Raw genomic sequence first — 17,003 nt, 5'->3', positions numbered from 1 at the left:
AAAGTATAAGTACAACTGTGCAGAAGTGAACATTTTAAACCTAATAACTGTTGAAATGTTTTCTGTTTCAGGTGTAAATCTCTGTGGGAAGGGTTTCAAGGTAAGATAAGAAAACTAGAGACAGAAGATTTGTGGGGAGTCCAGTGAAGCTCAACTGGAAAAAGCTGGAAAATTGAATATCAGTGTGGTTGCTGGCTCAATATGTTCCAGTTGTGCTTTGACTGCTGTCATTAACTTGGTGACTTACAAAGATCTGTGTGCTCTGTGGTTGAAGGCTGACTGTCTGACACGATACCCTAAATGTTTGCTAAACAGTGATTGCATGGACATTGTTTGATTCTGGGCCATTGCAGTATATATGCGGAGACTTGGTTCTTTGCAGACGAAACAGTCATTTGATCATGGAGGCCTATTATCTTACGAATTGATATGTTCACATACAGTCAATCTGCTGTTTTGTAGGCCTATTTGTTTCAGAGACTTGGTATTGTTTAAAAACCAACGGACAGATGTACGAACAGGGCGCTGACGGCTACAGATGCAGTTCAGTTTGACTGCATGAATCCCTTACCTCTCTAAAACTCCACCTCTTTACTGTCATTGGTTAATTTAAAAGTGTCTAACACACGTGACCAGGGGAGGGAGAGGGGAGGGGCGAGGTGGGGGCCATGTCATGGGGGTCATGGTCAGATAAGACCAAATGGTCCTTCTTCCTTTCCCAGTAATTAAATTACTTTATTACAGATCGTATACAATGCTTCAAAGAGTATTTAAATTACTTTATTAAAGGTCATATACAACAACACCTGCTCTGATCAAAGGTGTTATCTGGCTGGAGGAAGTCAGAAAAAGAGGCGGGACAAAGGACACATGCTGTCATCAACGGGGTTACCTGATTGGACGGAATCAGAAAGGGGCGGGGCTTAGGGTCATAAATCAATCAATCAAGTCATCAATCATCAATCTGACAGGTTGCAGGGCATACCTCTCTCTAACCTCCTCATTTGTCATCAGAAATAAATGAAGAAAAACATTTATGACATTTTCTACCGGTGGAATTATTCTTTGTAATATGCTGAGTGTTTTCTTTCCAAAGTACACTCATGGATCTGAAGTAGTGGTGGAAAAGAAACACTTGATATTTTTATAACGGGGTTGATTCTCTATGTTACTTCTTCAATGCATCTATGCAGTACATGAGAGTCTTGTGAACAAATGCCTGAGGACATCCTCGGTAAGATGGAAGATTGGAGGCCGGTTATATTTGATTTGTTAGCATAAAGAGAAGAATTAGAACAAAATAAACAATTCATAAACAATGTCTTATATTTGTGTATTTTACAATTCCCCCCTCAGCCTCTCATCTCCACGTTTGAAACTTTCTGAAGCCACTTTTTAGAAACTAGAGGAACAAAGTCTTGTGGTTTCAAAGAGTTCCTAATTTTCTTTAGAACTTTTAAAAATGCGAGATTTTAAGCCTCCACGCTAAATTAAAAGACTGGAAATGTTTCTGGCGACTCTGCACCTTTGGCCACATCAGCACATGTATACAGGCTTTGTACTGGAAGCCCTCTAGTTTTAAGTTTTCAATCAATACGTGACAAAGCGCTTTCCCATGCAATATAAATAAGGAGAATACAGGAGTCAGGGTCATTTTAATCCTGGATCCCGCTTTCTCTCCTGCGTTTGTACCGCAAATGTCCTTCAAATGGCTGCTGGGTGATTTACAGTTTAGTGTTGTTCTTGTCCCCCAAACTCGTGTCTAGTGTCAGTGAGCCGCAGCGCGTCTCTCCGGAGGACAGGCTCGGTAGTGGACATGGAGCTCGGTGTCGGAGGATCGCGGTACCGCCGCGGTGTCGTTACAAGGCCCCCGTTATGTGCACTAAGCCGCGCTGCTGGACACGAGCCTCCCGTCTGCACCGTGAAGGAGCCGTGACGCGCTTCGATCACCAATGCAAATGAGACTGACTACCCCTCCTCCTCCTCCCCCCATCACCCCCATCACCTCCTCCTCCTCCTCCTCCTCCTCCTCTCACACACACACACACACACACACACTGCCTGTGCTTTATATCGCTGTGCCAGCCTTTCAGAGCGACGGGGCAGCACTGCTGTCTGAGAGAGAGCTTATATAACACCCGCTCTGGAGCTGAGGAGACCCTCACCGGACAATAAAGCGGGGAAAACAGCGATGATAACGGCCGCGGACTGAGAGGGGTCGATGGATGGAAGCGGTGCCGTGCTGAAGGTAAGACACGTTCAGACAGCCTCTACTGTAAATGGAGGAGGCAGAGTGAGGGGTTTTAAGATGGAAGACCTCGGCTTCTTAAATAGCTGATGCGTGTTTACTCTCGCTGGTTGTTCATTTGTCTTTCAACCTCCCATCCATCCCTCCAAATCAAAGCACACACGTTGGTTTATTTGGGGATAAAATGCGTAGTGGGGGTTATTTTATGCGTAAAAACGATGAGTTGAACATAAGTTGGGCACTCGGACTTGATCGGAGATTGTTCATTGTGCAAACTGTTGCTTCTATCCTCGGGAGCACCCCTACTTCTTCTTTTTTTTGAGGGGGGGCTGTGTGTCGGGAGAGGCCTGAGATGGAAAGTATTGCTGAAGGGCATGGCGGTATGTGACGGCCACCGAGACAGCGAGGGAATTAATGGATATCATCGGATGTGGAGGAAGAGAGACTGAGTCTGTGAGGCATCTACTGAGGGATGAACATAGCTGGTGTTACATGGGAACCTGCACGGCCCCTCTTTTTCTGTCGCAACGGGCTCAGATAACAACCATCATGACAGTAAAATAAAACCCATGAGAGCAGGTCAGAGCTGCACTTCACTGCTTCTCTCCTCAGTCAGTGTCAGCTTCTGAAAACACCAGGGCGCTCAGAGATTCTCAACATCTCATCTTTGCTTGCTTTCCCCCCCCCCCCCCCCCCCTCTCTCATCACTTATTCATCTCTCCACAGATGAGGCCAGAGTTAGTCTGTATACTGCTTTGATAATCCCCATTTCATAAGCTCCCATAATGCGCTCTACGGACAGTTTCTTTTATCACATGATGTTATTTCACAGTGATAACTGAATTTAGATTGTGGAGCTCGGAGATACCTGTTTCCAAATGAACATAATCTGGTAGCATGGGACTTGAGTGAAATCTTTGTATAGAAAAAAAAACCCCACTTATTAAAGGTTTTGTGTAATTTCAGTTTAAAATAATCAGTTTTAAAACCTGCTAACACTCAATAGAAACAGGGATTACAGACCAGAACTTTGATTTAAGAACAAACGGCAAGAATGAAATCATTGAAGCAGCAGACACAGAGGGATGTATTGCAAGATGCTGCAAGACAGAAACACAAGCCCATATGTCAACATGAGCTGTGCGTCTAATCCACCAGCCATACACTTCCCTTCCTCTTCATTGTGCTGACATACAGAGAAATACTCTGCTGCTTTACATCCAGCTGCTTGTGTTTCTTTCTGTTTTGTCCCCCAAGGAGCTCCGAGGAGTCAGTGACCACAGCCTTGGATATTAAATCCCTCTCCGTTGAGACGCATCCATTGTTCCACTGCTGCTATTGGACTCAACTGAGGACCGAGACACCATGTGTGCACCGCTGCCGTGTGCTGCAGGTCTTGACAACATTTTAAAGTTGTAGGAACGTTACTGACCGTCTCACTCCTGATTGATGAGATGGCCTTTCACTGAGGTGACGGACAGTCCACGCTGTAGGAATGGTGGCGCCCCTCTACAAGCTGCACTGCCTGTTGAAGCGGGCCCAGATGCTGCTGCTCGGCCTGGGCATCGCCTATCTGATGGCAGGCAGCATCCTGCTCCTGCAGCGCTCCACCGTCAGAGTGGCCCAGCCCAACCTCGCCAGCCTGCCACCCCTGCTGTCCCTTGCAGCGCCCCCCACCGCTCTCAGGACTGCAGGCCTGGCTGTGAGGGCGCGCTCCAGATGGGCCACCGCTCAGGCTGTGTCCGGTGGGGGCGCCAAGGCAGGGCGACACTGGCCCGCGTCCCGAAGCCTCGGGGTCCAACACTTGCATCGCCGCTGGTTTCACAGTCTGCTGCCAGAGAGTCCAGAGCAGAGAGTCTCTCTGCACCGGAGCAGCAGACACAAAGGTAAATCCCTCTACACACACTGCAGCCGGGCCTGCAGATCGAGACACATTTGTCTCCACACTGAGCTGACACTGTCCTGTCTTTCAGTTCAGGTGTCTCATCTTGACGTTTAACATCACGAGCATCACTGCAGCTTTCCTTCTAAGTAACCAGCCAGCAGGCAAAAGAGGCAGAGCAACCAGTGTTAACGTGAACATGTGACCACTGGCCACTTGCCCTATTTCCATTAATTAGTGCTCCAGTGAGGTGTTGACTCCGTGAAGGTGGTAGTCAGCTGAATGCTGTTTTAAGCAGCTCAACGGCATTATGTGAAAATGAAGGATTCTTCAGCACAGAAATTAACCAGTGAATTCTGTTGCGAATATAAAGCTGTGTGCTTTTCTAAAATTCAGACATGTCTTCCAACAGACATCTTATCTGTCAGACCTGTGGCCTTACAAAATCTAATGTGGTTTCACCAACTCCGGACTGCCCTTGTATCAGTCGCCAAGGTTGTGCTCCTCTTTTGCCAAGTAGAAATTACAAAGTCTGACAACAGTAACCTCCTGCTGTCTGAAATGGAGCTGGAAGGGAGAAGATGAGCCCGATACATGCTGCTGAAGATGTGCGGACTGAGACACTGTTTTTCCTGCTGAATAATATATGAAGGAGCAAATATACAAGTTTATTTTCTATTTTATGATTTACTTTTTTAGCTCAGATGTCCAGGGGCTGAAGAAACATACTCTGCACGGGACTCCCGTGGTGCACTCACGACAGGCTTCATTCTACATTCATGAACAGATAATCATGACCTTAGAACATTTAGACGAGCTTCATTATACGTTTATATGATATTTTACGTGTGGGTTCCTCAGATCTTGTAGATGAGGGATCGAGCTCACTGATCTTTTTGAAACCAGCGGAGGAAAAGGCAGGCAGACGCCACAGAAGCTTCGGGAAAATAAATGAGTTATTATGAAGTTAAAAATGATACAATTTCTTGTTCGAGCACTCTTTAAGGAGCCTCCGACATTACTGGAGCACTTTTTTACTCCGTTGTTTAACGTCGTCTGTCTGCACCTTTTGCCATTTTGTTGAAATGATAAATACAATGTAATTACTCCTCGTGGAACATTTACTCTTCTTGAAAAGCATCCTACAAGAGCTCTTAATCCTTTTTTTAAGCAGACACTACATGACTGCTCAGTATGGTAATACAGATGAGAAATGTTGGTGGCCGGGATGAGATCTGTTTCAGGAACAGCCGTCTGGCAAAAGGTTCTTTTTTAAAAGTATTACTCGGGACACAGAATTAAATTATCCAGAGCTATCGTGCCACATGCCAGAGAAGAGTCACTGGTCGAAGGTCTCAGAGGAAAAGAGAGAGACCACTATCTGTTCTAGAACCACCAAACCTCTTCAGTACACCTGGAAACAGTATGTCAGCTACAGTTGACAACAATTGATTTGATGATGTTTGGGAACAGAATAATCATTTAGATAAATAGTAAATGAAGGTCAACACCACGCTCATGTCTGTTGAGTAAATGCAATTCAGCCAGCAGTTTTTTTTAGCTTAGCTTAGCAAAAAAAACGGAAACAGGTGGAAACACTTTGCGTTGTTGCTGTGTGCAAAGTTAATGAAGTCCAACCGCCAGCCAAACTCCAGCTGCAAGAATCCAGCTGCTATTGCTGGACTTGCTGGTAGAAATAAGTCACTGAGGTCCTGGCTGCCTGACTCCAGGAACTTGTTGTGTTTACAGTTAGTTTTTTTGTGCAGAATAAACAGTATTTAACATGTTAACTGGTGAGCTGAAGAGACACGTCTACGAGCACTTCTTGAGGAGAAGCAGGTGAGCTGCATCCCTGAGTTTTTCTCCCGATGCTAAGCTAAGAGTGGTTTTAACTTTATATTTAGCGCACAGACACATCGATCTTTTCATCTACTTCTCGGCAAAAGCAAAGAGGTGTGTACCCCAGTATATCAACTAATTCTTAAAATCTTTTATCACGGGAAAAAAAACAAAATGTCCTCATGTGAACATGTCCTGCTGTTGTGAAGGTCTTTGAGTTTTGGGCTTTTGGTCGAACAAAAGCATCCATTTGAAGAGGTCAGCTTGGGCCCTGAAAGGCAGTGACAATGAATTGATTTAATGACAAATCAGTCAATCCAAAGGAGAAATGGCAGACTCAACAATAATGATAACTGTTGGCAGTGCAGACAGGCCGGACATGCAGGGAAAGAGAGCAGGTGAATGACATATAGTGAAGGAATCAGACCAGGGACTCATCCATGTGGTATGTGCTGTCAGAAGCATTTACCAGCTCACATATCGTCTCTGGTGTTTCTTGAGAAGCTTTCTCTCACTTAGTAGAATGAAAGGCAGAGAAATGGAGAGAACAACGACTGGTAAAATCTTTCTACTCACTGAGTCGAGCAGAGATCATGAGATGCCGAATCAGGAGCATCATCAGATCTTCAGCCAAGGTCTGCTGTCATTAAACAGCTCTCATCCATCCAATGCCAACTCGTTATCCAAAGCTCACAGCTGAAGTCTCTGGACTAGACCCATGCATTGTATATAAAGGAGTTCGTAGCTTCCGGGTTTGAAAATGAGGCAGACGCAGAAGTGCCTTAAGATGCAATACCACTGAGTGCCACTAGAGGTCGGCTCCAAATAAAAGTTATCTCGGTGTTGTTAGCTAAAGTCACTCCTTCTTCTTAGTTTTCTGGAGGTCCATCTGAAAATAATCCCTCATTCATTAGAAAAGAAGATTCAAGAAGACCTGTTTTTGGGGGCGTGTCTGTTTGATTGACAGGTCTGTGGTGCAGTCAGGTTACAGCTATCGGTGGGCGGGACGTAGTATCGTCAGGTTTCCGATCAGATCGGTCAGATCCACCGCTGGCTCCTCCCCCAGCTCGTCCAAATATGGTCACTTCCTGCTCCAAACCGCTCTGAACTAGCAAAGATGGTGACGGACAGAATCTGAACTGGAGGATTCATAACGTTCACAAACCAACGATGACATCACTGATGGTTGATGACATCACTGATGGATGATGGTTGATGTCGATACAGCATATTTGAGGTTGATACTGAAAAATGAGATCAAGAATTTATCACCATCCTTCTGTTTCCCCTCAGTAACTTCAAGGTTGTTGAAACCATCTTTTTCCTCTCAGACTAACAGTGTAATGTCGTAACAGCTCTTCATAAGTCTATATGATGATTACGCTGTTTGCATACACTGCATATGTTTGTAGTAACTGATCCATTCATGGGACACTGTTTGTTTTGAGGGTAAAGATTTCTCCCTTCGGTATTTCTGTGCTGCAGTTACTCATTATTTATTTATTGACAGCGACAAGATGACATGTCGGTCAGACTCCCGTCTGGACTGCAAAAGGTTGAAACAAACCAAAAAAGAATTTCTTTATTTGACCTTAATCCTGCCCCATCTTTACTCAGTGACTAATCTCATACAAAGTGAAGCAGTGATATCATTACACACCCGGATGGAGAAGTTTGCACATCAGCTTCAGTTTCAGATATTCATAGATTCAGGAGCCACCACCTATTCAAACATGTTATAATAAAAGTAAGAGATGCATAATACTTTGTGTCTGCTGCTGGAAACCTTGTGCCTTGCAAGGATGAGTCACAGATTCCTTGATATGTAAGGTACATATCAGAAGTATTACACAGCCAGAGATGTGCAGACAGATCAGAAGTAAGAGATATTAGAGGAGATGCGCAGTAGGAGCCACAATCTCTGTATTTATATTTCATGATATTAGATTTTTACAAAGTTTGTGTTGATTCCTTTACAAAGTTTCAAGTAGTCAGAGAGTGCAGGTTATCTGGTCGTACATGCAGCCTCTGAGATGATCCTCTCTGACCGCGGCATCCTGTTACTCTGTGCTGCACATCTGTACGGATGTTGTAGATCCAGCAGAGAGGACGTGAACCCCCTTCAGCCCACTTTAATGAACACTCACAGTTCTACCTGTGGCAGTGGCCGTCCCGTCATTAGCCTCCTCCATCTGATCCTGCCGGGAAGAATCAGCTGCAGCTCCGCCATCTGTCTTCGTGTTTAAGAAAGCTGCGCGGTGTCGGGCTTCGGTGCAGTCGTTTCTATCATGTCTGGGAATTCAGACTGCTTCCCTCCCTGAGCTGCAGCTGCTTGGGGCCTCTCCTTCACTTTGATTAAAGCAATGACCTACCCTGCTGGGTGGCTGAGGGTGGAGCGGGGGTCTCACCTCGGGCGATGCCTCTCGAGATACTTCTTCTCACAGACTTTTGCAGGCCCGGTGTCCTCGTGCTTTCAGGCAGCAGCCGTCTCCTGAGGCGCAGGCGGCCGGTGACTCAGCCTCGCGCCAGCACAACAGGCTGGACGGGCTTCAGAGGACATCGCAGACTGATTGAATCAGGAACTCGATACGGTGATGCTCGGCCTGCCAGAGATTTCACGGTCCATTGCTTGCATCCATCTTGTCTGCGCACCTTGCTGCCACATCTCTCGAGTCCCAGCTGCATGTATCTCCCCAACACTTTTTAAAGCCTCTCTTTGACCAGTTGGCTTCAGTCTATTTCTATTGCTGGTAGTAAACATGAAATAGGAAGCCAAATACTTGGTGTCCTTGAAACCTGTAAAACGTCTATGAATACAAATTCACAGGGATGGTGGAATACACGTATAAGCCAACTGTGAGAATTTATCTGCATGCACCTCATGCTCCAAAAGATATACTTCAACCTGAACACATGCAGTACAGTTACTGAATGAAAAGCATCCAGCACATAACCTAAAAATACACCAGTCTCAGAGCCAAGGGGGAAGATGTAAATGAATCCTGCACACAAAAGAAATGCATATGCTGCTCTCCACAGTGAAACTGGTGTTTATGAAGACTTTTATGCTTCAGCTGAGCAGAGTTTGATGCAGCGAAGTGTCAAAGACAAGGATAACATCAAAGCCTGAATTTGGGTGACATTTTATATGGTGCCTTAATCTCGTCAGCACGTCATAATAATCTGTCGTAGCCTATTATGCGTTACATCCTACTTTCTAAAGGAGTGATTTTTATTTTAGTGGAAGTAAAGAAGTTCAAAGAAAAGTAGGAATAAGAGTAATCCACATCAGAAGATAAATGAAGCCTTGTCATGTTGTAAATTAGTTGGATATCACGGCTCACGATACACACTACTGTGTGTATAATCACTGTGAGTAAGTGAGGACGCAGAGGCTGCTTTGGCACCGGCGCTGTTCGAGGACGTGTCCAGAGACGGAGTAGGTCTGGTCCGTGTCCAAATGAAGTCAGAGGAGTGTGTCAACATCCATTTACAGCTAACTGTGTGTGTGTGTGTGTGTGTGTGTGTGTGTGTGTGTGTGTGTGTGTGTGTGTGTGTGTGTGTGTAACATTGAGCATAGTTATTATTCAATTAAATTTTGTTTATTTATATAGTGGGCAATCACAACTACAGACTGGATATAAACCACAGACTGTATGTAAAAGAGTTCGTAGCTTCAGGTCTGTAAGATGGTTCTGATCCAGAAGTGTCTTCAGCTGCAATACCAGCGAGTGCCACTAGAGGTCGGCTCCAAAAAGCCTCCGGCTCCATAGACTCCCATTCAACTTCTCTCATCAAATCCAAAGTGAATAAAATGTGTCCATCAGTTATCTCGGTGTTGTTAGCTAAAGTCACTCCTTCTTATTAGTTTTCTGGAGGTCCATCTGAAAATAATCCCTCATTCATTAGAAAAGAAGATTCAAGAAGACCTGTTTTTGGGGGCGTGTCTGTTTGATTGACAGGCCTGTGGTGCAGTCAGGTTACAGCTATCGGTGGGCGGGACGTAGTATCGTCAGGTTTCCTGAAGTTCCTCACATGACAATTTATTGTGTTTTTGATTGAAATATTAATTACTTATTTAAATCACTTTTTTTTTTCTTTCGCTACAAAACTACTTTTCACTCCACTGCCCTGGTTTTGTGAGGTCACTTCCTGAGCGTCGCTACAGGGAACTTTTCAGCCTGACTGAATTTTAATTAAACTTTTTCTCTGGACACGCGTAGGAACGTACATCGGATGCTTCCTGCACAACGCCAGTGACCGAGCCCTGGGTGGAACCATGCTTTATGACCTGCGCAAAATGACCAGCTCTCTGTGTCAAGACACCTGCTCAGAAAGGTAATGCGTTTGCGGCGGGCTCCTGTGAGGGCACCACAGAAGGCCTGCTGTGTGAGTAAACGCTTTGGATCTCAGTCTCCTCCATGAATGCCTCCTGTGTTCGGAGCGAGCGGAGAGCCAGGTGGCTGGATGACAGTAAAAGATGAGGGGGTGAGAGAGGCCGGGACAGAAGGCTTGATCTGTGTGTGTGTGTGTGTGTGTGTGTGTGTGTGTGTGTGTGTGTGTGTGTGTGTGTGTGTGTCAGAAAGCTTAATGAGCTGACTTGAGCAGTCAGTGAATAAATCAGTGGTTAGATATGTGTTTTTCCTGCAGCCGTGGTGTGAAAGTCTGTGGGACAGTGAGCTGAATTAGCAGCAAGGATTATGACTTGCCGACAAACCTGCACGGAAACATGAAGAGGCAGGTGGAATGTTTCTGAGCCAACCCAACGAATGACCCTCTTGAATTATTCCTTTTTATATGTTAGCAGTGAGGAAGCAGTGCAGCCCCACTGAAACAGAGCAGCAGAGGACAGATGGAAGCAGTCAGACTGAGAGTTGGTGCTCACATCTGAAGCCCACAGAGCTCACACACACACACACACACACACACACACACACACACACACACACACACACACACACACACACACACAGACACACACACCCTCCACCCATCCACATGGAAAGCAGCCGTGCTCGTTACCTGAGCCGGCCAATTACGGAAATGAGCAAAAGTAAAAAGTCAAGGCAATTTATGAGGCGTCTTCAAAGGACATACATGAAAAGGTCAGTTTTGATGAGGTCTCTTGTCTTCCCAAGGAGACAGGATAAAGGGAGAAGAAGGGGGATGAGTTACGATGTAAAGTACAGATCAGAGGTGACGGCGCTTCAGCCAGAAGAAGGCACTGCAGGAGGAGAAGCGCTGACAGATATCACGGGGGATACTGGAGGTTTAATGCTGGGAAGTTTGAGCTAAATGATAAGTTTGAAATGTTACCTAATGTCCTGCGGAATGGCTCAGCCTCAGGCCAATAGCTGGAGGTTATGGATTGCCCTTGGCAAGAGCAATAACTGTGTGTATCTGTGTGTGTGTGGTTAGTGGGTATCAGTTTGCCGGTCTGGAGTACGGAGCCGAGTGCCACTGTGGGAACCGGATCAGTAGCCCGCGGGCTCCGGAGGAGGACTGCAGTCTGGTGTGTCGGGGTGAGAGGGGGTCCCCCTGCGGTGGAGTGGGTCGGCTCTCCATTTACAAGGTGGAGGAGCAGCTGCCAGGTCACAGAAAATGTGAGTCAAGTCCCCTCCGGGAAGACATGGCACTGTTGGCTGTTCATTCTGTGGGTGACTGCACAGACGAGCGGAGAAATAACTGAACTGAACCAAATATTTTTAGGCCAAAGCACCCTATAGTGTCACTTTTTAAAATCATATTCATTGTTTTATTGAGCAACAATTTCCCACCTGGAAACTCCCCATTGAAAACCATGAAGCTACGAAATAGAGATGCACACACAAAGCTGTGTTTTACTCACTTGACAAGACTTACATTCATTTCCTGGAGACTTACTATCACTGTCAACTCATACCTGACTAAACCTCGTCCTCACATTAACCTGAACCCAAACCTAAACCTAACCTCACCAAGTCTTCACTTTAAAATGTAATGATTTACATCACGGTCCTGGATTGGATCCATCCAGCCTCTCTCGACACTCATCACATGACCGTCATCACATGACTTCCTTCTTCAGGCCTGATCATACTTGCACATACTTTTCACACCTAGGCGAGGCTAAACGTGACACTGACACGGTGGACTGACAGGTGTATTACACACTGTGGCGTAAATGAAACTAGTCTGATTTATGTCTCGACAACAATCCACCAACGAATACAAAATGAATTAATACTTGGTGAAGAAATGAATTCAACTCTGTAGGTGTCCTTCTTTCAGTCCTGTCAGACCGCACTGAGGGCTGAGCTGTGTTTCTCCAGCCGGTGTTTAAAGTGACGGATCCTTCCATCACGGCTGTGACAGTCAATATATCTGTCTGATGAGCACCTGGAAAACTCACGTGCATCACTGTGACAACCATCTGTGAGCCGTCATCACCGGTCTGAGCACAACTGCATATTTATCAGGCTGTTATGTGATGATTCATTTAAATGTGCTTTGATACATTTGAAAATGTCACATGAAAATAGAGTTCATGTAAACGCGGCCTGATTGTTTGGGATGTAAAATTTGCGTTAAAAACAAACTCAGCATCACTTTGGGCCACTTCGAGAACCCTGTTTACTATTTACTGTTTACTATTTACTGTTTACTGTTTACTCCTGTGGACTACAGTGATCTGCTGCTCATGTGTTTTTGTGACTTTAAGTCTGCAGCAATGAACATGAACAGCCTGAGACGTGTTGTAGACGTGGGGTGTTAATACTGGTTATAGTATGAGTATAACAAATCCATCATTTGGGAATTAATTACAATATATATATAGATACAATATTTAATTGTAAATTGGGCTTTTATCCTTTTAACAGTGTTTTTTTAGCAATTTTTTTATGTTCCTAATGCATTTGATTTTTCGAATGTTGATATGATGCATCATTGCTCCCTCTGTTTGTTTTGTGGTGAAGCACTTTGTAACTCTTAGAACCAAACTAACTGTGTACCGGCCTTCATAACGACTGACACTTTCAGCTTCAGTGAATATTAATCTTTTCTCTTGTAAGAAGTGTTTTCAGTTCTTTAAAGATATGCGCCCCCTCCCTGTTGCTGGCAAGGACGAATCTATTATATAAGGACTTCATAAACATAATTAATATTCATGATTGGAAGCTTCAGCGTCTCTGGAGATTAGCAGCTGAGTTGTGAATGTATTATGCCGTGCACCAGAATTCAGTCAAGTATAGAAAAATAACTACTGCAGACATACTTTGGATTTACATTTTCTATTGAGCAGCCATTGCTTAACATCCTCGTGTGTACTGATCTCTTTCCAGTCAGAAACATTCACTACCGCGGCTGCTTCAAGCTGCTGAGAAGCGTCGTCGGCACCTTCCCCATCTCCTCGTTTCAGCCAAACTTGACCACACAGTCCTGCATCGAGACCTGCACCGACAAGGTTAGAAGTGCTTCTCTGAAATGAAACACCTGATGATCAATTCACTGCACACGGCAGCAGCTCTCCACTCAGAGAGGGGAGACTCCGGCTCACAGAACCGTCTCACGTGGAGCTCCTGGATTTTTGCTGAATATTTAAGGTTTAATGTGGCTCTAATGAGAAGTCGATACTCTGCATCCTGAACTCAGATCCGACTGGATGCAGCTGCACCTCCTACGAAACAGAAAAATGGTAGAAATACGGCATACAGTGATTCATTCTCTCTGTGTGGTGTGTGTGTGTCCACGCATGCATCACTTTTCTGAAAGATTTCACTGCAGTGTCCTCCTGCTTTGACATTGAGTCTTCTGACCTTCTGTGAATGAGAAAAGTGTAAAGAAATAATGAACCAAAAATGAAGCGTGGAGTGGGGATGTGATGCCGACTCTCCTCCTGAGCCGAGCTGACACGTCACCCTTGGCTGGAATAGAAGTCTTCGGAGAGAAAAATCAGTGTGATCAGTCACAGAAACACGGAGAACATTTGTGCCTTTGGTTTGCAGGAGCTCCCGCTGGCTGTGCTCAAGAAGCCCTACTGCTTCTGTACGTGGACGTCGTCTCTGTTCAACCTCAACCAGCAGTCGGACAAGCAGCAGTGTGCTGGCAATGCTGTTCTGAACCACACCACCACCACCACCACTGCCACCATCACGCCAACACCGACAGGCCCAGCAGACAGCGACCACTACCAGGTGTACCACACACCTGTACTCGGTGAGATGTTTGTTATATGTAAGATATTTGTGTCTCAGTTGTCTGCATGCAAGAAAATGTAAATGTAAAACTATGTAATAATTGTCAAATAATAATTTTTTTTTTTTTAATTATCTTGATAAATAATACATTTTCACCAGTGATTTTTACAGATCACACACCACAAATTAAGTTGCAGCTTTACTTTCCTCCTGAAAACTGATAAAAACCCGTCTGTTTCCCGTCGCTGTCTGAATATTGTGTTGTTTTCTTGGAGGAAAACCACTCAGTGAAGGAAAGAAGAGGAAATTAGAAATGAAAACAATGTTCATCCCAAACTTCCTGGGATCTAAACTCTGATCCGTTTCTTTGCATTTGCAATCATGCTGCCATTTGGTGGCCCATTTTCTGAAAATTGATCCATTTTGTGCTTCTGCGTCAACACTCTGATGTATTCTGGTGCTGACACAAACAACTCTCCTTGTAGACTCCAGGTGCAAAGAGAGGATGTTTCTGCCTCAGAGGTCCAGCTCCCTGGTGGCTCTTTCTAGTTTTCCTGGTGCAGGAAACACCTGGGTTCGGCACCTGATTGAGCTCGTGACGGGCTACTACACGGGCAGCTTCTACTTCGACGGCACGCTGTACAACAGAGGTGGGGATGGCCTCGTGCCGCTCTTGAAATGGGCAATTCATAGAGCGTAAACACAGCTGACCACTTTCCTCTCCTTTATTCATCGGCACCAGGTTTTAAAGGAGAGAAGGACTACTGGAAAAGCGGCCGCAGCATCTGCGTGAAGACCCATGAAAGCGGTCAGAAAGAGATCGAGATGTTTGACTCTGCCGTCCTGCTGATTCGAAACCCTTACCGCTCCTTAGTGGCCGAATTCAACCGCAAGTGTGCCGGGCACTTAGGACACGCCACAGATGCACAGTGGAAGAGTAAAGGTAATACAGTCCAGCAGAGCGGAGTGGTTTATGGCTGTGCTGAAGGATGCTACAGTCACTGCTGCATAATGTCCTGCTGTTACAACAACAGCCGACAAGAGGAGAACAAGAGGTTCAGTGATTGTGACTGTACATCATGAAGCAGTTACGTTCTCATATTCAAAGTAAGGCCATCACTCCTGAGCTCTTTTATCCCACAGTCAGAGCTCTCTGAGAGGTTTCCTTCTAAACCGGAAGATGTTCTTATGTTGAATTAAAGTCCACTGAAGCAGCACTTCAACCACACCTCCTACACAGAAAATCACACGTTACATGCTGTGAAGTGAAGTCCGTGTAAAATGCAAAACGGCTCTGAAACACTTCAGCGCTGTTTTTTCACAGCATGTCGTAACCAGTTGAACATTCACACAGACGACCGATCACACAGGTATAAAATTATTTAGTGTTGTCAACCCCCTCAACACTGACATATAAAGAAGGAAATCAAGAATAACATACAATCTAACAACTATATATGATACCGACTATAACTCATCAACTGTGCCCTCTTTCACCCACAGAGTGGCCAGAATTTGTCTCCAGCTACGCCCCCTGGTGGGCATCCCACGCTCTGAGCTGGCTGAAGTTTGGACACCGCCTGCTGGTGGTGCACTACGAGGAGCTGCAGAGAGCTCTTGTGCCGCAGCTCCATCTCATCACAGCCTTCTTAAACGTCTCAATGACCGAGGAGAGGCTGCTGTGTGCCCAGAGCAACCAGGATGGGTACTTCAAACGTTCGGGGGCCCAGCGGCCCTCCTTTGACCCTTTCACTCTGGACATGAGACAGATGATTGACTCCTTCATTCACACTGTTGACCAGGCACTGCAAAGCAGGAACTTTAGTGGACTTCCACAGGAGTACCTCCCCAGATGATGACCTCAAAAGGTCACTGTTCATGGTTCGTGGAGGAACAGACAGTCTGGCTGATGGAAGTGGTCCACCTGACTCTGATGAGCCAGAATGGCTGCAGAGTCAGGGACACACTTTAGAGGTCACTGGAGAAAATATGACAAGTCTCAGTGAAATCCAGCGGTGAACAGCGATGTGAGCCTTTGGGCCGGGCCCGCCTCTCTGAGAACAGCAGTGACGAACACGCAGGGAGGATTTTGACATGTTTTGTTAGCCTGCAGAGTCGGATTATCTCGCAAAGTGCCCGACTGGACAAACACGAGTAGTTTAAATCCAGGACGGACTCGTTTTGGGTTTCTCTAGCTTTTTATAATTTTGCTTTAGTACATACAGTATATTATGTTCTTAGCATACACCCATGTTAATAACAATGACCAGTTGTACTAACACAGATGATAGAAGCATTGTGTTTCTGTGTGAACCCGCCGGCTGCCGCAGGTTTCTGATGGTGATGGATGAAATGTGTGGACTGGACATGAACTCAGAAACATGCTGATCACAATGAAACCGCTCTGAATTGTACATGAAATCCACCTGTTTCAATGAGCCTTTTATTTCATTAAACACATTCAGTTTGAAGTGGGTGGCGCCGTCCGTCATGACTTTCACTTTAACGGATCCTGCTGAGGAAGAGTGCTTCACTCTCCAGTGGATTTAGCTGTTAGCAGATTGTCAGTTTAAAAAGGTGATCTTCACTGGAGAAGCCTGGGCACCTAATAGTAAGTAGAGGAGCAGATCTTCTGTTTCAGTTCATCCTGCTGTACAGTGGAGGAACAGTGCGACCTGCTGGTATGGAATGAAACAAGCTCAAATTCTTTAGATTGGAAAACACTCGTCTGCTTTCATGAAGTCTGCTTTATTTAAAAAGAAGTAATGATATAAATGATTTATTTAAATCCATCACGCTGTAACAAAGATTCAGTTCCTATATTTGAATATTTAGAGATAAAACATGGGAATAAGAT

At 45.3% G+C, this 17,003-nt stretch overlaps 1 protein-coding gene across 1 annotated transcript; it reads left to right on the top strand.

Annotated features, from left to right (window-relative positions):
* Positions 1 to 2,019: 2,019 nt before the first annotated feature.
* wscd1b (WSC domain containing 1b) lies at positions 2,020 to 16,622 on the top strand. The gene is made up of 9 exons (XM_069165036.1): positions 2,020 to 2,248; positions 3,506 to 4,134; positions 10,193 to 10,307; positions 11,388 to 11,572; positions 13,292 to 13,413; positions 13,955 to 14,165; positions 14,632 to 14,796; positions 14,889 to 15,089; positions 15,650 to 16,622. The coding sequence occupies exons 2-9, from the start codon at positions 3,744 to 3,746 to the stop codon at positions 16,000 to 16,002; spliced, it is 1,743 nt and encodes a 580-aa protein (XP_069021137.1). The 5' UTR covers positions 2,020 to 2,248; positions 3,506 to 3,743; the 3' UTR covers positions 16,003 to 16,622.
* The last annotated feature ends 381 nt before the right edge of the window (positions 16,623 to 17,003 follow it).

Source organism: Embiotoca jacksoni, unplaced genomic scaffold (assembly GCF_022577435.1).
Source record: "Embiotoca jacksoni isolate LCO1_2020_lvr unplaced genomic scaffold, fEmbJac1.0.p SCAF_33, whole genome shotgun sequence".
Classification (NCBI taxonomy): Eukaryota; Metazoa; Chordata; class Actinopteri; family Embiotocidae; genus Embiotoca; species Embiotoca jacksoni.
This window is presented reverse-complemented; position numbering and strand designations above follow the sequence as displayed.

Coding starts and splice junctions, on each gene's coding strand:
- wscd1b (XM_069165036.1), top strand. CDS start 3,744: ATGGTGGCGCCCCTCTACAAGCTGCACTGCCTGTTGAAGCGGGCCCAG. Junction 10,308..11,387: donor CAAGACACCTGCTCAGAAAG/GTAATGCGTTTG, acceptor GTGTGTGGTTAG/TGGGTATCAGTTTGCCGGTC. Junction 14,797..14,888: donor CGGCACGCTGTACAACAGAG/GTGGGGATGGCC, acceptor CATCGGCACCAG/GTTTTAAAGGAGAGAAGGAC.